The 22,533-nt window shown below is 36.4% G+C and overlaps 2 protein-coding genes across 4 annotated transcripts in view; both read left to right on the top strand.

Annotated features, from left to right (window-relative positions):
• The window catches only part of LOC123874153 (acetylcholine receptor subunit beta-like 2), a 62,274-nt gene that overhangs the window by 30,784 nt on the left and 8,957 nt on the right, over window positions 1-22,533 (top strand). The gene's annotated exons all lie outside the window — the stretch shown is intronic.
• On the top strand, window positions 14,797-15,864 carry LOC123874157. The gene is made up of 2 exons (XM_045919366.1): window positions 14,797-15,266; window positions 15,432-15,864. The coding sequence occupies exons 1-2, from the start codon at window positions 14,984-14,986 to the stop codon at window positions 15,545-15,547; spliced, it is 399 nt and encodes a 132-aa protein (XP_045775322.1). The 5' UTR covers window positions 14,797-14,983; the 3' UTR covers window positions 15,548-15,864.

Here is a 22,533-nt window from a genome sequence, read left to right as displayed (position 1 = left end):
CAACGCCTTAACATGCTCTCTGACTTACGGAGGAAATGATCTGGTAAATTATTATATTTCGTAAAAAGCTAACGTCCCGTACGAATAGAAATCAGCAAAGAACCTGTGAGTTAAATATGCAAATATTGAGTCATTCGCCGAGTTTGACAAAACATTCATTCGTTCATTACAGCTCAGTGAGCCTCGGGGATAATGCGCTCGCTCGCTTAGCGCGCGGATTTCTTATACATTTTGTATATTCGCTTCTATAATTCTTGAATATTCTTCACGTGACTATTCAATGTGCGAGCAAAAGTTTGATGTTGCTTTTATAGCAGGAAACTTTTTGTTTGTAGGTATTGTTGTATAATTAGATTAACAGTCTTTTAGAATGAGTATCAATGATACACTCTACGTAAGTTACTCTATTAATGTTTTTTTGAGTGAGTGTTCTTGGTGTAAGAAAGACTAATGAAAATAAATATTGAGACTATTGAGAATATTGTTATTTAAGTTATCGTCAATTTAAGTATAGTTAGGAGGTCTATGATACGGCTAAATGTTACCTACTTGTTTTAACAATGAATTAAACAACGTTGTTTGAATGTAATCGACACTGTAAAACTATGATAGGTCATACTAGCTAATCTACTTTTTAGCAATTAAACTATAGTACGCGATAGGTCAAGATGGCAATCGGGGTATGACGCGGGGGATGTCCTGCACACCTGCACCCCACCCGCGCTATCTTGCACCGGGTTAGCGCGGGGTCTGTGCGGGTGTGTGGGGCGTCCCCACCCTGATTGCCATCTCAATCTGTCGCGTACCTTCTTATAAATATATCAAAAAGTGTAAATTAAAAATTTATAACACCCCCGACAAGTGAAGGTTACAGTAACTAGAGAAGAGCTGATAACTTTCAAACTGCTGAAACTATTTTCTTGGATTATAGCTAAGAACACTCTCGATCAAGCCACCTTTCAAACAAAAAAAAAAAACTAAATTAAATTCGGTTCATATATTAGTTTAGGAGCTACGATGCCACAGGCAGATACACAGATACATACGTCAAACTTATAACACCCCTCTTTTTGGGTCGGGGGTTAAAAATACAAATGATGACTCATCACAATCTTAATAAATTAGTAAAAATCTCACCACTCAAAATTATCAATCTCAATAAATAAATATGTACTTCTATTTCCATTTCTATTCATACATTCATGAATATGTAAATACTTACTCATTCAATGCAATACGGCAATTTTAATAATACATTCATACGATCATTTCAGTCCACTGAGCCCCGAGCATAATTCGTTCACTCATTGAGCGCGCACATTCGTTATGAGCTCTGTAAATATTAAAGTCTGTGATTTTTGATTAAACTTAAAATAATAATAATCGTTAACCAATATCATGATGAATGAATGAATATATTTTTTATTGCACACCATGAATTAATACTAGACTTGCAACGAATAGTATATTCGGCAGTATACCGAATACCGAATATTCGGCGAGGCCCCTGACCGAATAGCCGAATATTAGGCAAAAGTATTCGGCTGGATTTTAGTGCCAAAAACTTGCACAGACGCGATTGTTTCGCGCTCCTTTGTTTTGTTCTAATGTACTCATCATAAGATTGCAGCAAAATATTTGTCGGCGCCAGGAAGTAGTGTTTATTCAGAGCGCCTTTACTCATGAAGTTGGGATGGTCTACGAGAAAAAAAGAAGTAAACTACTTCCTAAAAATGCAAAAAAGTTAGTCTTTCTGCACTATAACCTTCCCCTTCTAAATTTTGATTATGAAAATAATTCAAATGCATAGAAAAATTCTTAACTTTTTTAATACAGAAAATAATTAAATTATGTACCTGTTTTATGTACTACTTAATAAATGATTATAAAAGAAATGAGAATTTTACCCTTCTAAATTTTGATTACCACAATAATTCAAATACATAGAATCCTCCATTTTTCCAATTCAGAAGATGATTATGTACCTGTGTTATGCACCAATGACTACTTAAATGATTATAACAGAAATGAAAATATGAATATATACGTAATCAATCGATTTTAATTTTTAATTTTACCAATTATTTCTCTATGACAAAATATATTATTTAAGTATTCGGTATTCGGCCGAATAATATGTAGATATTCGGTATTCGGCCGAATATAATAAAAGCAGCCGAATAGGCCGAATACCGAATAGTAACCGAATATTCGTTGCAAGTCTAATTAATACAGAAAAAACACCTAATATAAAGCAAAACAAAAATATAGGCAGGTATTTGGCGGCCTTATCCAATAATGGCCTAGCGATCTCTTCCAGGCAACCAAAGTGGTACAAAGGACATCTATAGATATTAGAAGTAGGAGGTACATGATCATATTAGATCTTTATTAACTGTTTTGTGCAACTGTGTGTTTTGGGTTTTACTTAATCGATTTTGATCAAACACAGTCACAGCGTTAGTCTAACTTAAGTTGTCTCGTCTAAGTTGGTTCAGTGAGTTTTGCGTTGTACCAATCAATATAAAGACAAAATTTTATAATAATTAAAGAAATTATAAAGAGTAAAAACAAATACCTCTATTTTTCTGCGAACAAATAATATTATTATACTCTTCTATATTTATGAACGAAAATGGATGATATCTTGTTAAACGTTCCGTAATACAAAACGTTCGTACGCCGTATCACGATGAAGAATACATTATTATTATAATATGGAAACCCTCATATCCTATTACAAGTAAATATAATGCAATGAAATGAAATGATTTATAATAGGTACCTAAGTATTACATGTTTTCACAATAGATACAATTTTCATAATAATATTTATTTATCTAGATACTCAGCGAATTTTCTACTTAATACAGTATTATAGAAGGGCCCTAATATATATTGGCTCGAAGCGTTGGGCCAACTCATTGGGTCAACCTATTCTTACTGGTGTGTATAAAATACACATTGGCCAGAGCACTTTGGACCAACATGTTGGCCCAATACTCACAACGCACAACGGCATTAATATACCAAATACCACCTACGTACGACTATAGATTAAACTGCTAATTTATTAGTATTACGTTACCATAATCTCGTAAGTAGTGCTTCGTGGCTGCCTCAAAATGTATCAAATAGCTTAAAACCTTAAGCTCGACGGCGTAGACGTAATTGGTGCGGACTTTATACAATATTAACAATGATTTAGAAGCTTCAGCAAGCGACATAATATTTTAACACTCTATCCTCTAATACCTCGTGAATATTTAATGTGGAAATTCCGCTGTAGATCGCCTTAGGGCGCTTTAGTTCTGACGACTCGATTACGATACGACTTGCACTATATTACAGAATCGTGCAATGTTACGATTTAATTGTAGCATAAGTTTTGCGTGTCAATGCTATGGTAAAAGAAAAATAAGGAATTTTAGATTTAAAACGAACATTCATGTCTTGTAACTCTTGTAACCAAGGAAAATCTGCATTGAAAAAACCTGCACTAAAAAACTAAAGCGCTGGCACGATAAAATATTAGAAATAAAAATTACAATAATCGAAACAAATACCGGCCGGCTTATGGATTCACGGAGTCATGGAATACCTAATTATGTAAAATTAACACTTTAAATTGAAAACCTCTTCATTACTTTTGGAAGTCAGCTGATAACTAACACACTTTAAAGGTCCTATCGCTGTAATATCGTATCGTGTGCTTTAAGTAATATCACGCTCATGTTACGTGTTTTAATTAAGATCCTGTACGTGCCTCGCAGTCTGCGGATTGGAGGAGCATACAAGGGAAAACAGTGATTTTCCACGCAACTTGTTGTGCTACAAGTTGTAAAGTTAATGCCACCAAGGCACGGGGGCTGAAAGTGAAGCTCGCCTTGTATATTTTTAGCTTTAAATTATACAAATGTGTAATATATTTAAATATGCAATTTCGCTGCATATTTCTCGAATCTTCTGTCTTATAACTTCTCTCGAAATTTATCATTTCTTTTTCAACTTAACATCGCTCTTATGTACTGTGTTGGTAGACTTATGCAATATATTTGCATATATGCATAAGCACATGCATGTATTACAAAATATGTTACTGTAGTGTGTACGTGTGTGTGTGTGTGTTTTTTGTGTGCATAAAACTGTTATTTGCTATTTTTAAACTTCAGATTTTCCAGAACTTAATTCATATTAGAACTCAAATTGAGATTACAATGTTGTGATTTTCAAGTATCTTATGATTATATCAAACACCATAAATTCAAGGCAGCGTAAATGTAACTGTAATGAATAGTTAGAAAAAGCAAAATTTAATGTAATAAATTTTAGTTTTAAATAAAAGTTTCAATATATTTATTACCTACTAAATCAAAAAAAAATAAAATAAGATCGATGAAAATTTTTCAAACTAAAATAAAAATACATGACAATGAATCGGGTAGTACAAATATGACCTAAAAATGTTAGATCAAACAAGATAAATAACAAATGAACACAGACAACAGACGGCGGCCGTTAAAAATGACCCCACACATATTTTGAAGCGTGCTAGTAGGTTACTAGGTTATGATATAGCACCCCCCCGGTTAGTTGCAGGTGACTTAGATTTTTTCAGAATAGATAGCTTTTTATTACCCATCTGCTGATTTTGGCAGTCTATGCTTGTGTATCCCAAACTATTCCAAAGATTTTAGTATATTATGTTATCGTTATCGTTGTTATCGTTCTCATTTTAATAGAGTACGTCAAAAAATCACAAAAATATATCTAGTTTGATATCAAGTGAAACGAATATTATTTAACACCAGAAATAATAGCTATATACCTTCATAAAAAGATAATAGACAAGTTATTAGAAACTTTAGATATTTTCTTTTTTAATTTATAGACTAGCGCTTGGCTACAAATCCGCTAGAAGGTAAGCGATGATGCAGCCTAAGATGGAGTGCGCTTACCTATAAGACACCTATTCACTCTTGACTTGAAGGCACCCATATCAAAAGTGGACGGAAAACTGATGCCGGAAGGGCGTTCCATACTCTAGCGGTTCGAATCAGAAACGAGGAAGCAAATCACTTCATACGTGTCCGAGGAATTTCAACTACGTACGGATGCAGACCTTGACGATGCCTTGCGATACGATGGTAGGAAGATGAAGGAGGAGGATGTAGGTTAGGAACAGCCTCAAAAGGTTCAAAGATTTTGAAAGATGTATGGGAGATATAAGTAGAAGTACCTAAATATGTATAGTAATGTTATGAACTAAAAAGGTCAGCCTCATTGAATAAAATCCATACTAATATTACAAATGCGAAAGTGTGCCTGTCTGTCTGTCTGTCTGCTACCTTTTCATGGCTCAACAGTTTGACCAATTCTGACGAAATTCGGTACAGGGTTAGCTTATATAACCTACTTTTTATCCCGGAAAATTTAACAATTCCCACGGGATCTTTAAAAACCTAAATCCACGCGGACGAAGTCGTGGGCATCCTCTAGTTTAAGATAAATATTATAACAAAAGAAGTTGCGTGATAATAAATAATCGTGGAACATGAAAGGTGTTGATTCCTAATGCCTCCAAAAATATGTCGACGAAACATCAAACAATGTAAATAACGAATCAACACAAACAATAGACAGCAGGTGCTTAAAACAAAAGGGCCTGAAACACACATAACGCGAGATAGCAGCGTGACGTGTGCGAGTCCTATGTGGCTCCTAGATGTGGTAGAAATTGTATAAAGGCTGCACAAGCTTTGTAGCTGTGCTCCTGTCGCGTCATCGTTAGCATGCACAGGAAGCAGTGAAATCAAAGACAAAGTCAAAGTTAAAGCCAAAGCCATTTATTCAAATAGGCACCATTGCATGCTTTTTGATTGTCAATTGTTGAATTGAAAAGCAAAAGTCTAGCCGCCAAGCAAATTAGCGTTCCGGTACGAGCCGTGTAGAAACCAAAGGAGTATAGGTTTAATGAAAACTGCTTCCATCTTAGACTGAATCATAACATACCATCAGTTGTGATTGCACTCAAGGGCTAACTTGTATCTAAACAAAAAAAAATTGTTAGTTAATTAATGTAACAGTTATTTAAAACTTAAGCAAATATGTGCAGTAACTATTTTTAAGTTAGGTTGGTCAGTTGATTCTTATTTCTTGCGATGCATCAACTTTCTTCCTCTACGCTGCTTTTTGATCAAATCATTTGCCATACCCTGTAGCCACTTACTTCTAAAGTCAGACAGTTACCAGTGTGCAGGGGGACGACCTCCTAATCAGTTAAGTGATGTGTATGAGCACTATGCAGCACGCAATTGGTGTGAATCGGCCTTTAGCGTCTAGCAATGCATGCTGTCTCGCGTTTTGTTTGTTCCAGCCCTTAAAAATGATCCGTACATATTCGGAGCATGCCAGTGGGTTACTAGGCTCAGAGGCGGGCGATATGGAAACGCGGGTCATTTGCGACTGCCATCACAGATTTTATGCAAATAGACATCAGTCATTATATATACTCGTATATATTCACACTTCACACTAATATTACAAAGGCGATAGTTTGTGTGTATGTTTGTTATTCCTTCACGCAAAAACTGATATTATATGGATTTGGCTGAAATTTAGAAAGGAGATAGGTTATACTCTGGATTAACTCATTGGCTACTTTTTATCCCGGAAAATATTTTCAGGTGAATTTACGTTATTAAAAATCCCTTGGAGTTTTTGATTTTCCGGGACAGCAAGTAGTCTATATTTGTCCCAGGGATAGAAACTGTCTTTACCGCTACCTCTGCACTGAAATTTCGTATAAGTAAATCAGTTATGGTTGGGCTTTTAAGAATCCCGTGGGAACTATAATATTGTCGGGCCGATAAATGTTAGCAGACAGGCAGACACACTTTCGTATTAATTTAAAATTTTAGTTTCAGTTAAATTAGCCAACGCCGAAATGAAGTTCTCAATATGAATTGCGCTATTCTGAACTTTATTTCAATCGTCATATCAAAGCTACTGTTATTGCGACTCCATTGCGTAACTAACCATCCCGCAATCATGACACACAAATCCCCACCGTACAGGGATGTCTGTCACATCCGAACAAGTCAACATCACAAACATCTGCCTCTTGACATAAGTCCTAGTTTCCTACCTCCAAGGTCCCGATTTATTCACCACCCGATCCCGACGTTTCCCCCTTACTCCATATTTCACGTATGTTTTGGCGGCCATTTTTAAACACGGAAACGCTTAGGTAAAATATGTGTCGGCGTTTTAGGGATGCTTTTACTCTCGCATACGTGTGAATTTTACTATTTTAAAGGTAAAATGGTATTTATTTACACAGTCTTAAAAAATGTCAGGTTCAAACGTATTGCTATATCCCTTTCACAATGATCCCTGAGGAAAAAGAATAGTATTATATAACTTAGTTTAAAGATTGTGTAGAACAGTGTGACTTAATTAGCACCATTGTAAAAATCATAACATACGTAACCGCGCGTACGTAAGTATGTAACACGTAAACGTAAGTATTCTAGTGGCTACGTAAAAATAAGTACAGGACTTGGTGACACTATATTGTTGTATGAGTGTGAGTAGGGGTGGTAAAATCACTGGAGTGCTTGCCCAGACTGCGGGGCGTGTGCAGGATCTTAATTAAAACACGTGACAGGGCGTCGAGCTTTTTACATAATACGACGCGATAAAAGAAACGTGCAGAGAAATTGTTACGAGTACACTAAATATAAAATTCTCATGTTAAACAGTTTATTAGTAACTTCAACATCGTGCAGATCTGGTATTTGAAAATAGGTCAAGTGCGAGTCGGACTCGCACATGAAGGGTTCCGTAGTGCCATCGTATAAGAAATAACACTTTTTTACAAACTTTGACATACCTACGGTAGTCCTATTGTAAATACTCAGTTGGCTATCATTTTTTTGTAAGGATCTGGAAAACCACCACACTATTATTCCGAAAAATCTTCTACCATTATGTGATTAATGGAAAGAGAGCACTGAAATGAAGAATACATCATTTTATATGTGTATGATACAATAATTTAGGAATTCTAACTATGTCTTTTTTTGTAGTTTCAGGCAATATACCTACAAAAGCAGCACAATCTTTACGTACCTACTTATAATATGAGTGCAGTTAGGGAAACACAGTTAGGGAGCAAATTATTTCCAAAGATCGGTGAGCTGGACTAGCCGATTGCATGTTTACTAAAAATCAGCAATTTCGCATTGAATGAGCAAATATTTACATATTCAGATTGCGGATTAGCGTTGAGTTCAAATCCCATACAGGGTAGAGACGTATATTCTATATTATGATCAAAATAGGATTAAGACTTATGTATTTTCGTTATTAAGTACATGTTCAAATCTCATATAGGGTAGAGGCATATTCTATAGGATTATCTAATTAGGATTTAGATTTATTTGTATACTTATGTGCATTTTTGTTATTCTGTATATCATCATTATTATCATTGTCTCAACCCATCATCAGTCCATTACTAAGTCCGTGTGTCCTCTCAGAAAAAGAAGAGATTAGGCAATAGTCCACCACGCTGACCGATGTTTATGATGGAACCCCAGACCCCCCCCCCCCCCCTCCTGAATAGGAGGATTTAGGTATATTCAATCACATAATAGGTTGGTGCCAAGTTGTGTTATAATGAAAAAAAAAACCAGCGAAGTGCGAGTCAAACTCGCGAACCGAAGATTCCGTGCTCGGGTATTTTTTCCGACGTTTTGCAAGATAAATCAAAAACTAGATGCATGAAAATAAATAAAAATCTGTTTTAGAATGTAGTACTTTCATAATTTGATACCCCACTTGGCATAGTTATCTTAAAGAAAATTGAAACGCATTTCAATTTTTTAAGGGTTCTGTACCTCAAAAGGTAAACCGGAACCCTCATAAGATCACTTTGTTGTCTGTCTGTCAGTCTGTCTGTCCGTCCGTCCGTACTTCCCGTTGACCTAGAATCATGAAATTTGGCAGGTAGGTAGGCCTTATGGCACAAGTAGGTACAGGAATAAATCCGAAAACCGTGAATTTGTGGTTACCTACCTGCCAAATTTCATGATTTCAGGCCAACGGGAAGTACTCTATAGATTTTCGTGGCAGACACGACGGATGGACGACGGGGACAGACAGACAGACGGGCATAAAAAAATCGCATTGTTGTTCTATATGCAATGACCAAAGATAAAAAGCTTCCGGCTATAAAAGCAACATCAAACTTTCGCTCGCACATTGAATAGTCACGTGAAGAATGTTCTAGAATCATGGAAGCGAATATACAAAGTGTATAAGGAATCCGCGCGCTCAGCGAGCGAGCGCATTATCCCCGGGGCTCAGTGAGCTGTAATGAACGAATGAATGTTTTATTAAATTCAGCAGCGTCACGCCGAATGTTTCAATATTTGCATATTTAACTCACAGGTTCTTTACCGATTTCTATTCGTACGGGTCTTTTTTTGAATTAATATAATTTACCGGATCGTGTCCTCTGTAAGTAGCAGCAAAAATAAGTAAGTGATAAAAAAGAAGCATCATCAATACATAATATATTACTTATTATAAAAAGCAAAGTTCTTATACGTACGGCTAAGGCTTGGAAAACTCTTCCGAGATCAGTGTTTCCTGCCAACCCAGGTATTTTTAACACCAGAGTGAATAGGCACCGTCTAGGATCTAGGCAAACGCATGCTTGCTGGTTCTTCTCGGTAGGAACGGCATTCCGGACCAGTGGTAGATTATTTTGACGATTCAAAAGCACTTGTAAAAGTTTATTTGAATAAAAATCTATTCTATCTTATTCATGCCGTCTAAGGACACATCATCAGGTTTGATCGTGGTTTTATAGTATAGTGAATAAAAAAAGTCGAGACTCACTCAATGTCGATTAATTATTCTTGCAACCAGACTAAAAACTAAGCAGTCTCTACACATTCATTTGATTGAATACCTTTGGGAGTGGAACCAAATCTAATCGGACTATCGAATTCATCTCATTACGAGAGAGCGACGAAATCAGCAGATTTAAATTGCCACTATCGGTCGTGGTTCCCTCAGGAACGGACTTGGAAGCTTCGTAGGCTCCGCTGGGACCACTTCCGACCACGGACGGTGGCCACTTCTAATGGGCTGTTCGATTAAAGATTAGTGCTACTGGATTGGACAACTGATCGAATTGTTTAAGCGGTGTTCGTGAACTAGAAATTAAGAGACTGGTAAGGGATTGAGGCTGTGAAATGTTATAAAATCTTAATGTATACAAGTGTAAATTAAAAATTTATAACACCCCCGACAAGTGACGGTTACAGTAACTTGAAAAGAGCTGATAACTTTCAAACGGCTGAACCGATTTTCTTGGATCGTAGCTAAGAACGCTCTCGATCAAGCCACCTTTCAAACCAAAAAATAAAATAAAATTAAAATCGGTTCGTTAGTTTAGGAGCTACGATGCCACAGACAGATACACAGATACACACGTCAAACCTATAACACCCCTCTTTTTGGGTCGGGGGTTAATAAAAGAAAAAGCTGACTAACGGACTTATCTATCAACGCACAGCTCAAACTATAACTGGACGAATGAGCTAAAATTTGCACACAGATAGCTATTATGACGTAGACATCCGCTAAGAAAGGATTTTTGAAAATTCAACCCCTAAAGGGTTAAAATAGGGGTTAGAAATTTCTGTAGTCCACGCGGACGAAGTGGCGAGCATAAGCTAGTCCTTGATATTTAACACGTTCGTCATATTAGGTATCTTTATGTATGTACTAATATTATAAATGCAAAAATGTGTCCGTCTATCTGGCTAGCTTTTCACGGCTCAGGCCTCATTCGCACGAGAGTTTTTTTAACGTCCGTTAAAAAAGCTTTTCAAATAAAACAAACGCATTCCCAAGTATCTTGTTCACACGTTAACGCTTTTTTAACGCGCACTCTGTATGTTCAGTGCAACGCCGGGTTGTAACGTAACGCTTTTTTAACGCTCGTGCGAATTAGGGCTCCTTCGTTCAATCAATTTTGACGTGCAGAGATGGCTTGCATCCCGAGGAAAGATAAAAGCTACTTTTTATCCCTGAAAATCAAAGATTTTATAAACCTCAATCGACGCGGACGAAGTCACGGGCATCATCTGGTATTTAATAACATTTAAACAGTGTAAGCACTTGTAGTAAATTATATATTAGATCATTCTCGAGAAACTTTGGCTGCCGCTTGAATTTCTGAACTTGTCGTACACGTACTGAGGCTAAAGATGAATTCAGTTCGGAAACTTTTACATGGGTCTTTGTTTAATCACTTCGATGTTGAAAATTTCAGTAGCAGCCAACCAAACCTGGCCGAGTCACTTTACACTAGCGACGGGTATAGTTTATAGTAATTTTATTCAAAACTAGCTGTGCCCGCGACTTCGTTCGCGTGGAATAGTGACCGCGCTTTATATTATAGCCACGGACGCTCAGGCGCGCGTGATTCTTTAAATTGACATAACTTTTTTATTTATGAACCGATTGACATGAAATAAACACTAAATGCTAAGTGAAGCTTACTATAATATATTAGTGAAAACCGTATCTAAATCGAATAAGCCGTTTCTGAGATTAGCGTGCACAAACACACAGACAAACAGACAAACAGACAAAAAAAAAATTAATTACAATTTCGGGTTCGGCATCGATATAATAACAACCCCTGCTACTTTTTTTTTATATATTTCCATTGTACAGACACCACTTTTCTACAATTTTATTATATGTATAGATTATTACACTGCACAGTCTTTGATAGTCAGTTGTTGGATTTGTAAGATGATGATATAGTGGTGATAAATAATTATATGAATGAATGAATGAATATACTTTTATTGTACACCACAAAATTAGTACAGAAAAACACATACAAAGCTCAACAAAATATAGGTACAATTTGGCGGCCTTATCGCTACCTAGCGATCTCTTCCAGGCAACCAAAATGGTCCAAAGGATATAGCTATAGATATTAGAGGTAGGTGGTGTAAGTATACATTTACATTTATATATAATATTAGAATAAATAAATATATAAATAAATAAATAAATACATAGAAACATGTTAAAATTTAAATAATGTACTAAATAATAAAATACATAATATAGACTAAAAAAATAATAATAAATAAATATGATATATAGATAAATAATAAATCCTCATACTATTATTAAGACTAGTAAAATATGTTCCAATAAATCCGATAATGCTAAAGTGATAGTGACAAATAGTGATCTTTCACCAGCCTCTTAAAGATATTGATGGACTTAGCCTCCCTGATTACGAGAGGCAAGGCATTCCACAATTTAATAGATTGAACTGTGAAGGATTTATTGAAAAAGGAAGAAGAATGTGAAGGCGTCCTTAAAATAAGCTTCCTAGAGGTGCGGAGAACTTGTCCCGGACGCGCTGCAAATTCAAATTTCTCCTTCAAGTAAGGAGGAGAAGAAGGGTGAAACAATACACAGTACAGAATAGAAAGGATATGTAAGTTCCGGCGAAGTCGGATGGGTAACCACTTGAGACGAGACCGAAAATGAGACACATGGTCATATTTGCGCAACCCAAATATGAACCGAATACTAGTGTTTTGAAGTCTCTCAAGCTTGTTTAACTGATCTTCTGTTAAGTTAATATAACTTGCGTCGGCATAATCAAGGATAGGAAGAAGTAAAGTCTGTGCTAACATAATTTTAGTAGGAATTGGAAGAAATGATTGTAGACGACGCAAAGAGCTCAGAGATGCAAAAGTCTTCCTGCTAATCTGTTTTAAGTAATATATTATGCAAAAATTTTATATTATATTCTTTTTATATATTTATATCTAAGTAATCACGCTTAGCAAGATAAATGATCGTGCTTAGGAATAATATGATAGTGAAAAACTAGTATCCTCTATGATTTTAAATTTCTCTTATAAACCCACCTAAGTGCCTGCGAGAAATGGAAATAAATCCACATTCGCGATTTTAAATTTATTCGTCTAGCGGGGACTATTTACACTGGAATTTGAAAAATGAGTGGTTATCGAATACCGATAGACCGTGAAAAACGTGTCCGGAATAACAATTTTCCACCGGATTATGGCGCAAACTGGTCTAGTGCACAAGTGTGCTATAAAAACGATTTAGTATTTTGATCCCATAAAAATGTTCGAGCAGTGGTTTTAAGTTAATTATTTTTAGTACCTGTTTCGCCTGTTTGGATTTGGATTTTTTGTAAATATTGCAGAACTTTTTCCTGGATAAAAAATTGTGGCTGACACATATACAACAAAAACACCAAATTCTGAATTTGTTCTTAGGTACATTCATTCGTTACCATTCCGTGGGAACCAAATCGTTCATCGCAACACTTTGGTGTTTCCAGAATGTATTAAATTGCTTCGTTGTCTAGAAAAACGAGCACAAAGTTGGGCCTTTTTTTACAAATCTTTGAGCCCTTGTAATTTTAAAACTGCATATTTTTAGAATAATCTAAAACACTACAGGCACAGATATTAGTTTCTAAAATATGTCTGCAAAATTTCATTGAGTTTGGTTGTTTAATATTCATATGAGAATGGCGCTACGATTGTATGGAGTAAGTGACGGAGACACTTCTGTTAATGTTCACCAAATTGTGTGCACACATCTCTTTCATATTTATCTATGGAATAGGTATACACACCCACGCAAAACCGGGGCGGGTTAACTAGTTAATGTCCCCACTTTATCTCACTTAAAAATACACCGTCATTTACAATGTTCATTTAAAACAAAAAACAAAAAATTGGCCGAGGCAAAAAATACCAAATTCCGAATTTCGTTCCATACTTTCACTCGCCATCATTCCTTGGGGATCGATTCGTTCACCGCAACACCGTACTCCATTAACAATATTAATCTGCCTAACGTTCACCAAATTGCGTTCACTCATTCCTTATAAGACGCCCCGTAATTGTCGCCGTCTTAAATTCAAATTAAAACAAAATTTACATGATGACTTTTAATTATTGAGACGCTTACGGCTTCATTTCTTGCGATGTTTTATTAAAATGTTTGAATTATAAGGCGCTCGCTTTTTACGAAGACGTTTAATGACACTGTAAAAAAGTTACGTGCCTTTTGTTTAATTAATTTATGCGCACTGAAATGACACTGAATTTATATTTTCAATATAAAATAGTATAAAATAACTTTTTTTTTCTCGTATATTCTGATGATTTAAAATAATATTGCATCGATTCAAGGCTAAATATGACTTTGTATCCTTTTAATACTTACTAGATGTCTGTTCTTGGTCCACGTGGATTCCGGTTTTTTTTTAATCCCTGACTTTTCGGGATAAAAGTAGCCTATGTTCGTATCCGACATGCAAGCATTTCTCTACCATATCTCGTCAAAATTGACAGAATATGGTATACAAATAGATAGTATGGATTTATGATTTCCCTTTTTCTTTTCCTTTGCCTTTCCTTTATTATTGGTAGTTACAAAAATTATGAAAAAATGAATGGTGAAATGTATTTGTTTATTGACTGAGTTTAATAAATTGAATGAAGAGAGTCAGTATTGAGTTAAAAAGAATAGTAAACCGTGTTAAAAAGGTATATATAAAGTTCGTATTGCAAATACCAAATACAGCTCAAATAACGCCCTTGTCCGTCTAAATCAAAACCAAACATACTACGTAGAGATATTCAAACATTTTCATACGTTTATTTGGAAAAATACCGATGTCTGCGCAAGTTATTAGCCGGGTCCACACCGGACGATCCATCGCGCTCCGATCGCGCGCGGCAGCAGCGCGATCCAAAGATGCAGGCGGTGTGGACGTGCCGCGCGCGATCCATGCGCACGTATTGGAGCGCGCGCTCCCTACCTCGCGCGATCCGTGTGCGGTCGGTTTTTGTGCCAGCCTCAAAGGTGCCTCAGTTGCGTGATGCGCGCGGTGTGGACGGTTGTGTTGGTTCGCGCGATCCACCTCGCCATGGACATCTCAGAAAGTCGCCGTTTGATATCGCTTTATAAAGAATTTAAATGTTTATGGGATCCCAAAGATTCTAATTACACCAATAGAGGTGTTAGAGATGATGCTTGGTGTCAGATTTCTCGTGAAATGGGGAATAAGTCGATCGAGAACCTAAAGAAAAAAATGCGATCTCTGGCGGGAGGCTACAGAAGGGAGAAACACAGAGAGAAGCAAAGCCGTATAACTGGATCCGGTAAGAAAACAAAGCTACTTTTTATCTGTAGGTATTAAAATTATATATTTTATTATAAGTAATTACATCATAATATTTACTGTGGATTTCACGTGATTTCGCTTTTTACATTTAAGCTGTTAGAAATACACGTGGTTATTTTAATGAGTAACTTGTTTATTTCAGGTGCTCAAGATACATATAAATCAAAGTGGTTTGCGTATGATGACTTCGACTTTATGGCGGATAAAAATGAACCCGGAACCACACGCGATACATTGGAACATATTGTGAGCTATTAGTTTACTGATATTCATTTTGCCAAACTATTGTATGGTTTGTAACAAAGTGTCTTGCTAAGTGGGACCGTATTGTAGTGGCATTTTCTGTTGCTCTTCTTGGTACGACGGCCATCGGTTGTAGCGATTGTGATGGCGGTTCATTTCGCCAGCTTCCAGGTATTACATCTCCATTCTCCTGTACTGTATCAAACGTTCCTGGCGATATAAAGTTAGGATTACTGCGTAAGTAGTTATATAAATGAACCGTTGCCAGCACGACTTTAGTCGCAGTTTCTGGTTCCAAAAGCATAGGTTTACGCAGGACTCTGTAGACAGAACTAAGTAGATTTTTTGCGCAAGCATTTAAGCAAAATAAAAGTTACTGCTGCAACGGCAAGACGCCGCCGTTGTACGTGTGACTCCATATCGTACAAGAGTTAGACTGGCTGAATCACGGATCGCCTTAGGATCGCTTGGAGCGCATATTTGGGATCGCAAGTTTCCAAGAGTGGATCGGCATAACACGATCCACGATCCACGATCCGCGATCCTGGATCGCGGATCGCGGGATCGATGGATCGTCCGGTGTGGACCCACCTATTGGAATACCTTTGGATCGTATTACCGACCACTTCAATCGCAATATTGCACTTGTGTTTACGAGTTCCCGTCATACTAAAGGCATATTATATGATACGATAAATGAGAAGCAAGTGCAGTAAGTCCCGACGGGACGTCACACTTCGTATAAAGCATCATCCACACTTGCGTGACCAAAGCGACTACGAAGTGGGAACATCAGCCACTCGCCGGTTGCCTCCCACGATGTCGCCACGCACCGATCACTAGGTATCTATCTAGGTAAATCTAGGTATATATCTGCATATTTTTGAGCAAAAGACATTCTGAGAAATGACAAAAAGGACATTATGAGAAAGGACATATTGAGAAAAGGTCATTATGCCCTGAGACGGTATAGTTTCGCATCGTGGACGCTCCCGCATCGCGTCTCGCATCCTGCGTTCATGATGCGCATTGCGCAGGTGTGTCTGCAATTTATTTTCGAACTGAGTCGTTTCGTTGCCTACAATTTTACGTCACGTACTTATAACCCAAAGAATTTCTTCGTGCTAAATTACTCTGTTTCTCTGTATTTAGGTTTTCTATTATTGGGTATTCCATATTTTTGAGTTTTGGCATGAGATTTCTATTCAACACCTCTTAACTGCATCAATCTCTCAATCAATCATTAAATTTTTTATTTAAATTAAATTCTTGGATCGAACCCCGACCGAAGGAGTCCGACGTATTACCTTCTAGTTTTTAACCCCCGACCCAAAAAGAGGGGTGTTATAAGTTTGACGTGTGTATCTGTGTATCTGTGTGTCTGTGTATCTGTGTATCTGTGTATCTGTCTGTGGCATCGTAGCGCCTAAACGAATGAACCGATTTTAATTTAGTTTTTTTTGTTTGAAAGGTGGCTTGATCGAGAGTGTTCTTAGCTATAATCTAAAAAAATTGGTTCAACCGTTTAAGAGTTATCAGCTCTTTTCTAGTTTTCTTATAGAAAAGAAGGTTAGATAACCGTTAGGTTCATAATATTATGTCAATAGACAAATGTCAAGCTGTCAAGATGAACGTTGCTTAAATACATAATTATTTATTTGAAAATGATGTTTTGGAAAACTCAAATACTTTGGATCGTCGGGGGTGTTATAAATTTTTAATTTACACTTGTATATCGTCTACTATCGTCTTTTATACCGAGCATACTTCCGTACGAGTGTCAAAAATAAAGAAAATGGGAACTAAGTGCAACGGAGTTCCCGTAGCTCGTCAAACTCGACGTAATTCTTGCTGAAAGCTTATTTACAACTTTTTGTCATCACAAGTTTTCTGATGTTTATTTACTCTGTTGTTATATCTTAAAAAGTTGACCTATATACATTATGTTTCATCATTATCATTCGTTGTACTACTGACTACAAGTTTCAATCTGGCTGGCAAGCTGGCCAATCACACTGCAACGGATCGACGTGATATTTTACAAGTACCTATATAGTTAACCTGGAAAGTGACATATAAGCTACTTTTTGGGATCCCATGGGATTTTCAGAACATAAATCCACGTGGACGAAGTCGGGGGCATCAGCTAGCTCACAATTATTATTCAAAACTAGCTTACTTGCGTGATTTCGTCTGCACTTCAAACCCCTATTTTACTCCCTTAGGGGTTGAATTTTCAAAAACCCTTTCTTAGCGGATGTCTACGTCATAATAGCTATCAGCATGCTTTTCAGCCTGATACGTCCAGTAGTTTGAGCTGTGAGTTGATAGATCAGTCAGTTAGCTTTTCCTTTTATATGCTTATTTAGCTGACCCGCTACCCGCGACTTTGTTCGCGTGGATGTAGGTTTTTTAAAATTCCCGTGGGAACTCTTTGATTTTCCGGGATAAAAAGTAGCCTATGTGCTAATTCAGGGTATAATCTATCTCCATTCTAAATTTCAGCCCAATCCGTCCAGTAGTTTTAGCGTGAAGGAGTAACAAACATACACACACACACACACACACACACACACACACACACACACACACACACACACACACACATACAAACTTTCTCCTTTATAATATTATAGTGTGAAGTGTGATTTAGCTGACGTTATCGTCATGCGTAATGGGTCTAAGAAGGTCCAACACACACTACTGTTTCTTTCGTAACTGGTACCGAAATTTATTTCATCTGAGATTTCTCTAGTGCTAATTCACTCTATCCCTCTCCGTTTACGAGCTCAAGTTACCCCTATATCCTTCAAGTTTTCAAGTACTATGATGCCTCAATAATATACGACACGGTAAACGAAGAGTAAGAGCAAGCAAGTGCAACAGAACTCCCTCGAGATCTCTGACGTCGACGTCTCGTAATTCTTGAAGGACTGCTTTGTTGGTTACAACTTTGCGCTGGTAAATTTATTTCTAGCGAACTCTGGTTCTAATTTACTCTGTTCTTTTGTGTTAACGATTTTAAGTTTTGAATAAACAGTAAGTATTTCGGCTGACGATGTAAGTTCCTTGATAGAGTCTTGGACTGTAGTAAGAAAATGATGGGATGTTTTGTATAGCGGTAGTTTATGGGGCTAGAGTTCATTATAATGCTCTTATTTAAAGAGCAAAATTAAATAAGCTAATAAGTTATTATTTAAAAAACTATTTATTAACTTTTGTACAGCGCGACGTTAATAATTAATTATGTTATAAGGATATAAAAATCATGATTTTTATTCAATTATTCTCTTTAATAATGAATAACTCATTCATAATTATTATAGCCCCATAAACTACTGCTGTATAAAACATCACACCATTTTATAAGCCAATCCAAGACCCTATTTACTCTGTTCTTTTGTGTTAAGAGGGGTCTCGCCGTCCCTCGCTCCATACAAACGTAGTTCGTCTCTAATTTGAATACTTATAAGCAATCATACTCAATGGAATTTTGTATAAACGTTCCGGGAACTAATATCTATGCCTGTGGTTTTCCAGATTTCCGTAATAATATTCGGTTTCAAAGTGCGGTCTTAAAAATTCACATACAAATCTTTGAGCCCCTGTCATTTTAAAACTATATATTTTTAGAAAAATCTAAAACACCACAGGCACAGATATTAGTTTCTAGAATATGTCTGCCAAATTTCATGGACTTTGGTTGCTTAATATTCAAATGAAATTGGGACTACGATTGTATGGAGTAAGTGACGGAGAGAGCCCTGTTAACGTGTTAAAGTTTTGAATGAATAGTATTTCGGCTGCGAATTGCGATGTCAGTTCCTTAATTATAGAGACGAGCTATGTTGGTCTCAACTCTTGTTTACATTTTGTGGTGATTGCTTTGGTGTTAATTTGCTCTAAATTGTTTGTGTGTGTGTTTTGGCTTTCATTCAAGTACTTGGTTTGTTATGATTATGATATAACGATTATGATATGCTTTTTGATAATGACGAGCTATATGGGCCTCAAGTTTGCATCGCTGTATTTCTGTGGTGATTCTTTGGTGTTAATTTGCTCTTTATTTATTGCATGTCATGGTGTTTATCTTTTATGACAAACATCGAAAACATTCATCGAATGAATGAATGAAAGCTTTGAATGAAAAATTTCAAAAAATGAAATTCATTCAAACATGTGTCGATGAGCAAAGTAATAAATTACCAGACTGAAATTCATATACATAATTATTATGAGGGTGACACTGTCGTAAAGATTAGCATGGAGGAGCACTTTTGTAACTTCTTTTTAACCCCCGACCCAAAAAGAGGGGTGTTATAAGTTTGACGCATGTATCTGTGTATATGTCTGTGGCATCGTAGCTCCTAGACTAATGAACCGATTTTAATTTTGTTTTTTTTTTTTTGTTTGAAAGGTGGCTTGATCGAAAGTGTTCTTAGCTATAATCCAAGAAAATTAGTTCAGCCGTTTGAAAGTTATCAGCTCTTTTCTAGTTGCAGTAACCTTCCTTGTCGGGGGTGTTATAAATTTTTAATTTACACTTGTCTCTATTGAATTGTCTGTGGTTCTCTTAAGTTATTCAGTCTCACACTTAGACACAGGCCACAGTATACATTTATATAAAAATAATCCTAGTTTTACGCAAAAGATTTGCGTAAAACTAGGATGTTAAAATATTGGTCTCATCATCTCACGTGAAGAATTTTTGATTAGTTAAACAAGAATTTCTAAAAACATATTACGCTTTTGTTCATTAATCTTTAAAACAACATTTTCCCAGAAACCAGATAACGCTGCAGGATCGTAAGGCGCGCTTATCTCGCAAAACGGTCATTCTCTGTCAGGAAATTATTCTATAATACGCCTTCCATTACTCACGCTGAGCTAAGAAAATGATGAAAATATTTCAATGCCTGAGGCGCCCTGTAAACTTTTAGAGACAAGATTTGCCTCCTAGTGTAATTAGTTGCTGTAATTAATAGACGTGCAGCCGTGAAGCTTTGCTTTGTCCGGTTGGAGGACGTGTCCCAGTTCGCGTTATGATAGACTAGCCGATGCCCGCGACTTCGCCCGCGTGGATTTAGGTTTTTCGAAATCCCGTCGGAACTCTTTGATTTTCCGGGATAAAAAGTAGCCTATGTGCTAATCCAGGATATTATCTATCTCCATTTCAAACAGCTAAGTCCGTCTGGTAGTTTTCGAGTGAAGAAGTAACAAACATACACACACATACACAAACATACACACATCCACACAAACGTTCGCCTTTATAATATTAGTGTGATTAGTCTTTAAAAAAAAAATCCTCTTGTGGGTATGACAGGAGCCGGCTGCTTTCTCTGACGTGGTGGTCAGAGACGTTTTTAGCCGATTATAAATTTGATACAATTTTTGTTATAATCTATTATTCAAGTAATGGATTAGTCTTTAGGTTCATAAATGCTAGCCTTGGGGCTCCGATTCTATGGCAGCTCCAAAACTTGAAAGATTCTTTAGTCACATCAAAATCAGGCTAAATTTTATGTAAGTAAAGATTTAAAGCCCGAAAAATTAAAGAATTCGTAGAAAAGTTTAAAAATTTGCGCCCGCTTCGCTTGTGTTTATGTTTTGTAATGGACTTCATTAAGCATATTCAGGTCTTGTTACTTATTTTATCTAGTAGTCTACTACTAGGTACTAGGTAATAGATGTTTCTAGGCTTCTTGTTTTGTCCTGTAGATGTAATGTTTTTCATCCAATTACGCCCAGAAAAGTATCCATCTTACATGGTGACTAGACTTAAAAAGCCCTTTGAGTATAGACTTATTATATATCCTTTGAGGCTCGATGCATGGAGGCTGTATTACTGCACAATTTCCTGTCAGAAATTAAACGTTATTCGAGACGAGAGCTGAACTCATGTCACCGGAGCTTTATTAGGTTCCTTTGAAAATATACGCAACAGGTGAGAGCGCATGGAAATAATCTATGATTCCTTTCAATCAATATTATTTACTAGATAATGATCATGATTTCATCCGTATGAATTTAAAGTTTTTAAAAATCCCCTGAAAACTCACGAGATAAAAAGTAGCCTGTCTATCAAAAAACAATAGTAAAATGCAAAATTAGTTAAACGGATGGGCCTTTAAATTAATTTTGTTTAAATTTTCGTCGGTAGGTAGAAATATTACCAAAACCTTCTACCCGAGCTAAAATGTAAAGAAATTATCTTCAATTGAATCAGCTGAGAATTGAATCCAAGACGTCCAAGACCTCATATTTTTTTTGCGCTTATTCAAGTGATGAGTGCTAACTTGTAGGGACTTACTTGGAGTTAAAAAAACGGTCCAAGTTCGGAAGTTGTTTCCCAAACTTTTAGTTGTCATCGACTATACTTCAATGTGACTTCAATATTGCAACTAGAAATCATAAAGCTTTAACGGGTGTCTTCAAATATCCTCGCAACCCATTATGAGGACTGCAATCCGAATAACGGATATTGAATTTCGATTTACTCTCAAACCGGATTCCAAGTGCTGAGTATCACACTTTACTTACAAGATGGATTTTTGAAGTGCTAAAGCGTTTAATATGAAAATCTTGCATAAGTTCTAAGATATATTGGCGTTTGATGAAAATTTTCATTAAGAAGAGATTTTTTAAGATTCGAATGAATCATTTCTGAGTTTATCAAAGTTCAAGAATTAAATCGATAATAATAGTTGTGAGATTTAGGGTCATAGCAGATACGATGGTTTAAGCATAAGGAAGTTTTATTTAACCCATACCCCTTTGGTTTCTACACGGCGTCTTATCGGAACGCTAAATCGCTTTGCCGGTGGGTGGTTACTAGTCAAGGCCGAAGTCTCCCACCAGAGAGAAAAAGTAATTATAAAATTCTTCTGCCGGGAATCAAACCGAGACCTCCCACTAATAAGACAGCGCAGACCACTGTGCCAGGGAGGTTGTCATTAAACTGAAGGTTAACGGAATAATAACATACTTAACAAGTGAAA

Source organism: Maniola jurtina, chromosome 18 (genome assembly GCF_905333055.1).
Source record: "Maniola jurtina chromosome 18, ilManJurt1.1, whole genome shotgun sequence".
In the NCBI taxonomy this organism is placed as follows: Eukaryota; Metazoa; Arthropoda; class Insecta; order Lepidoptera; family Nymphalidae; genus Maniola; species Maniola jurtina.
Note: the sequence above shows the minus strand (reverse complement) of the source record. Positions and strands in the feature narration are given on the sequence as shown.

Excerpts from the sequence above, each read along its gene's own strand:
- LOC123874157 (XM_045919366.1), top strand. The coding sequence starts at position 14,984 with ATGCGCGCGGTGTGGACGGTTGTGTTGGTTCGCGCGATCCACCTCGCC. Across the intron at positions 15,267-15,431 it reads AAGCCGTATAACTGGATCCG|GTGCTCAAGATACATATAAA; the intron begins GTAAGAAAACAA and ends TGTTTATTTCAG.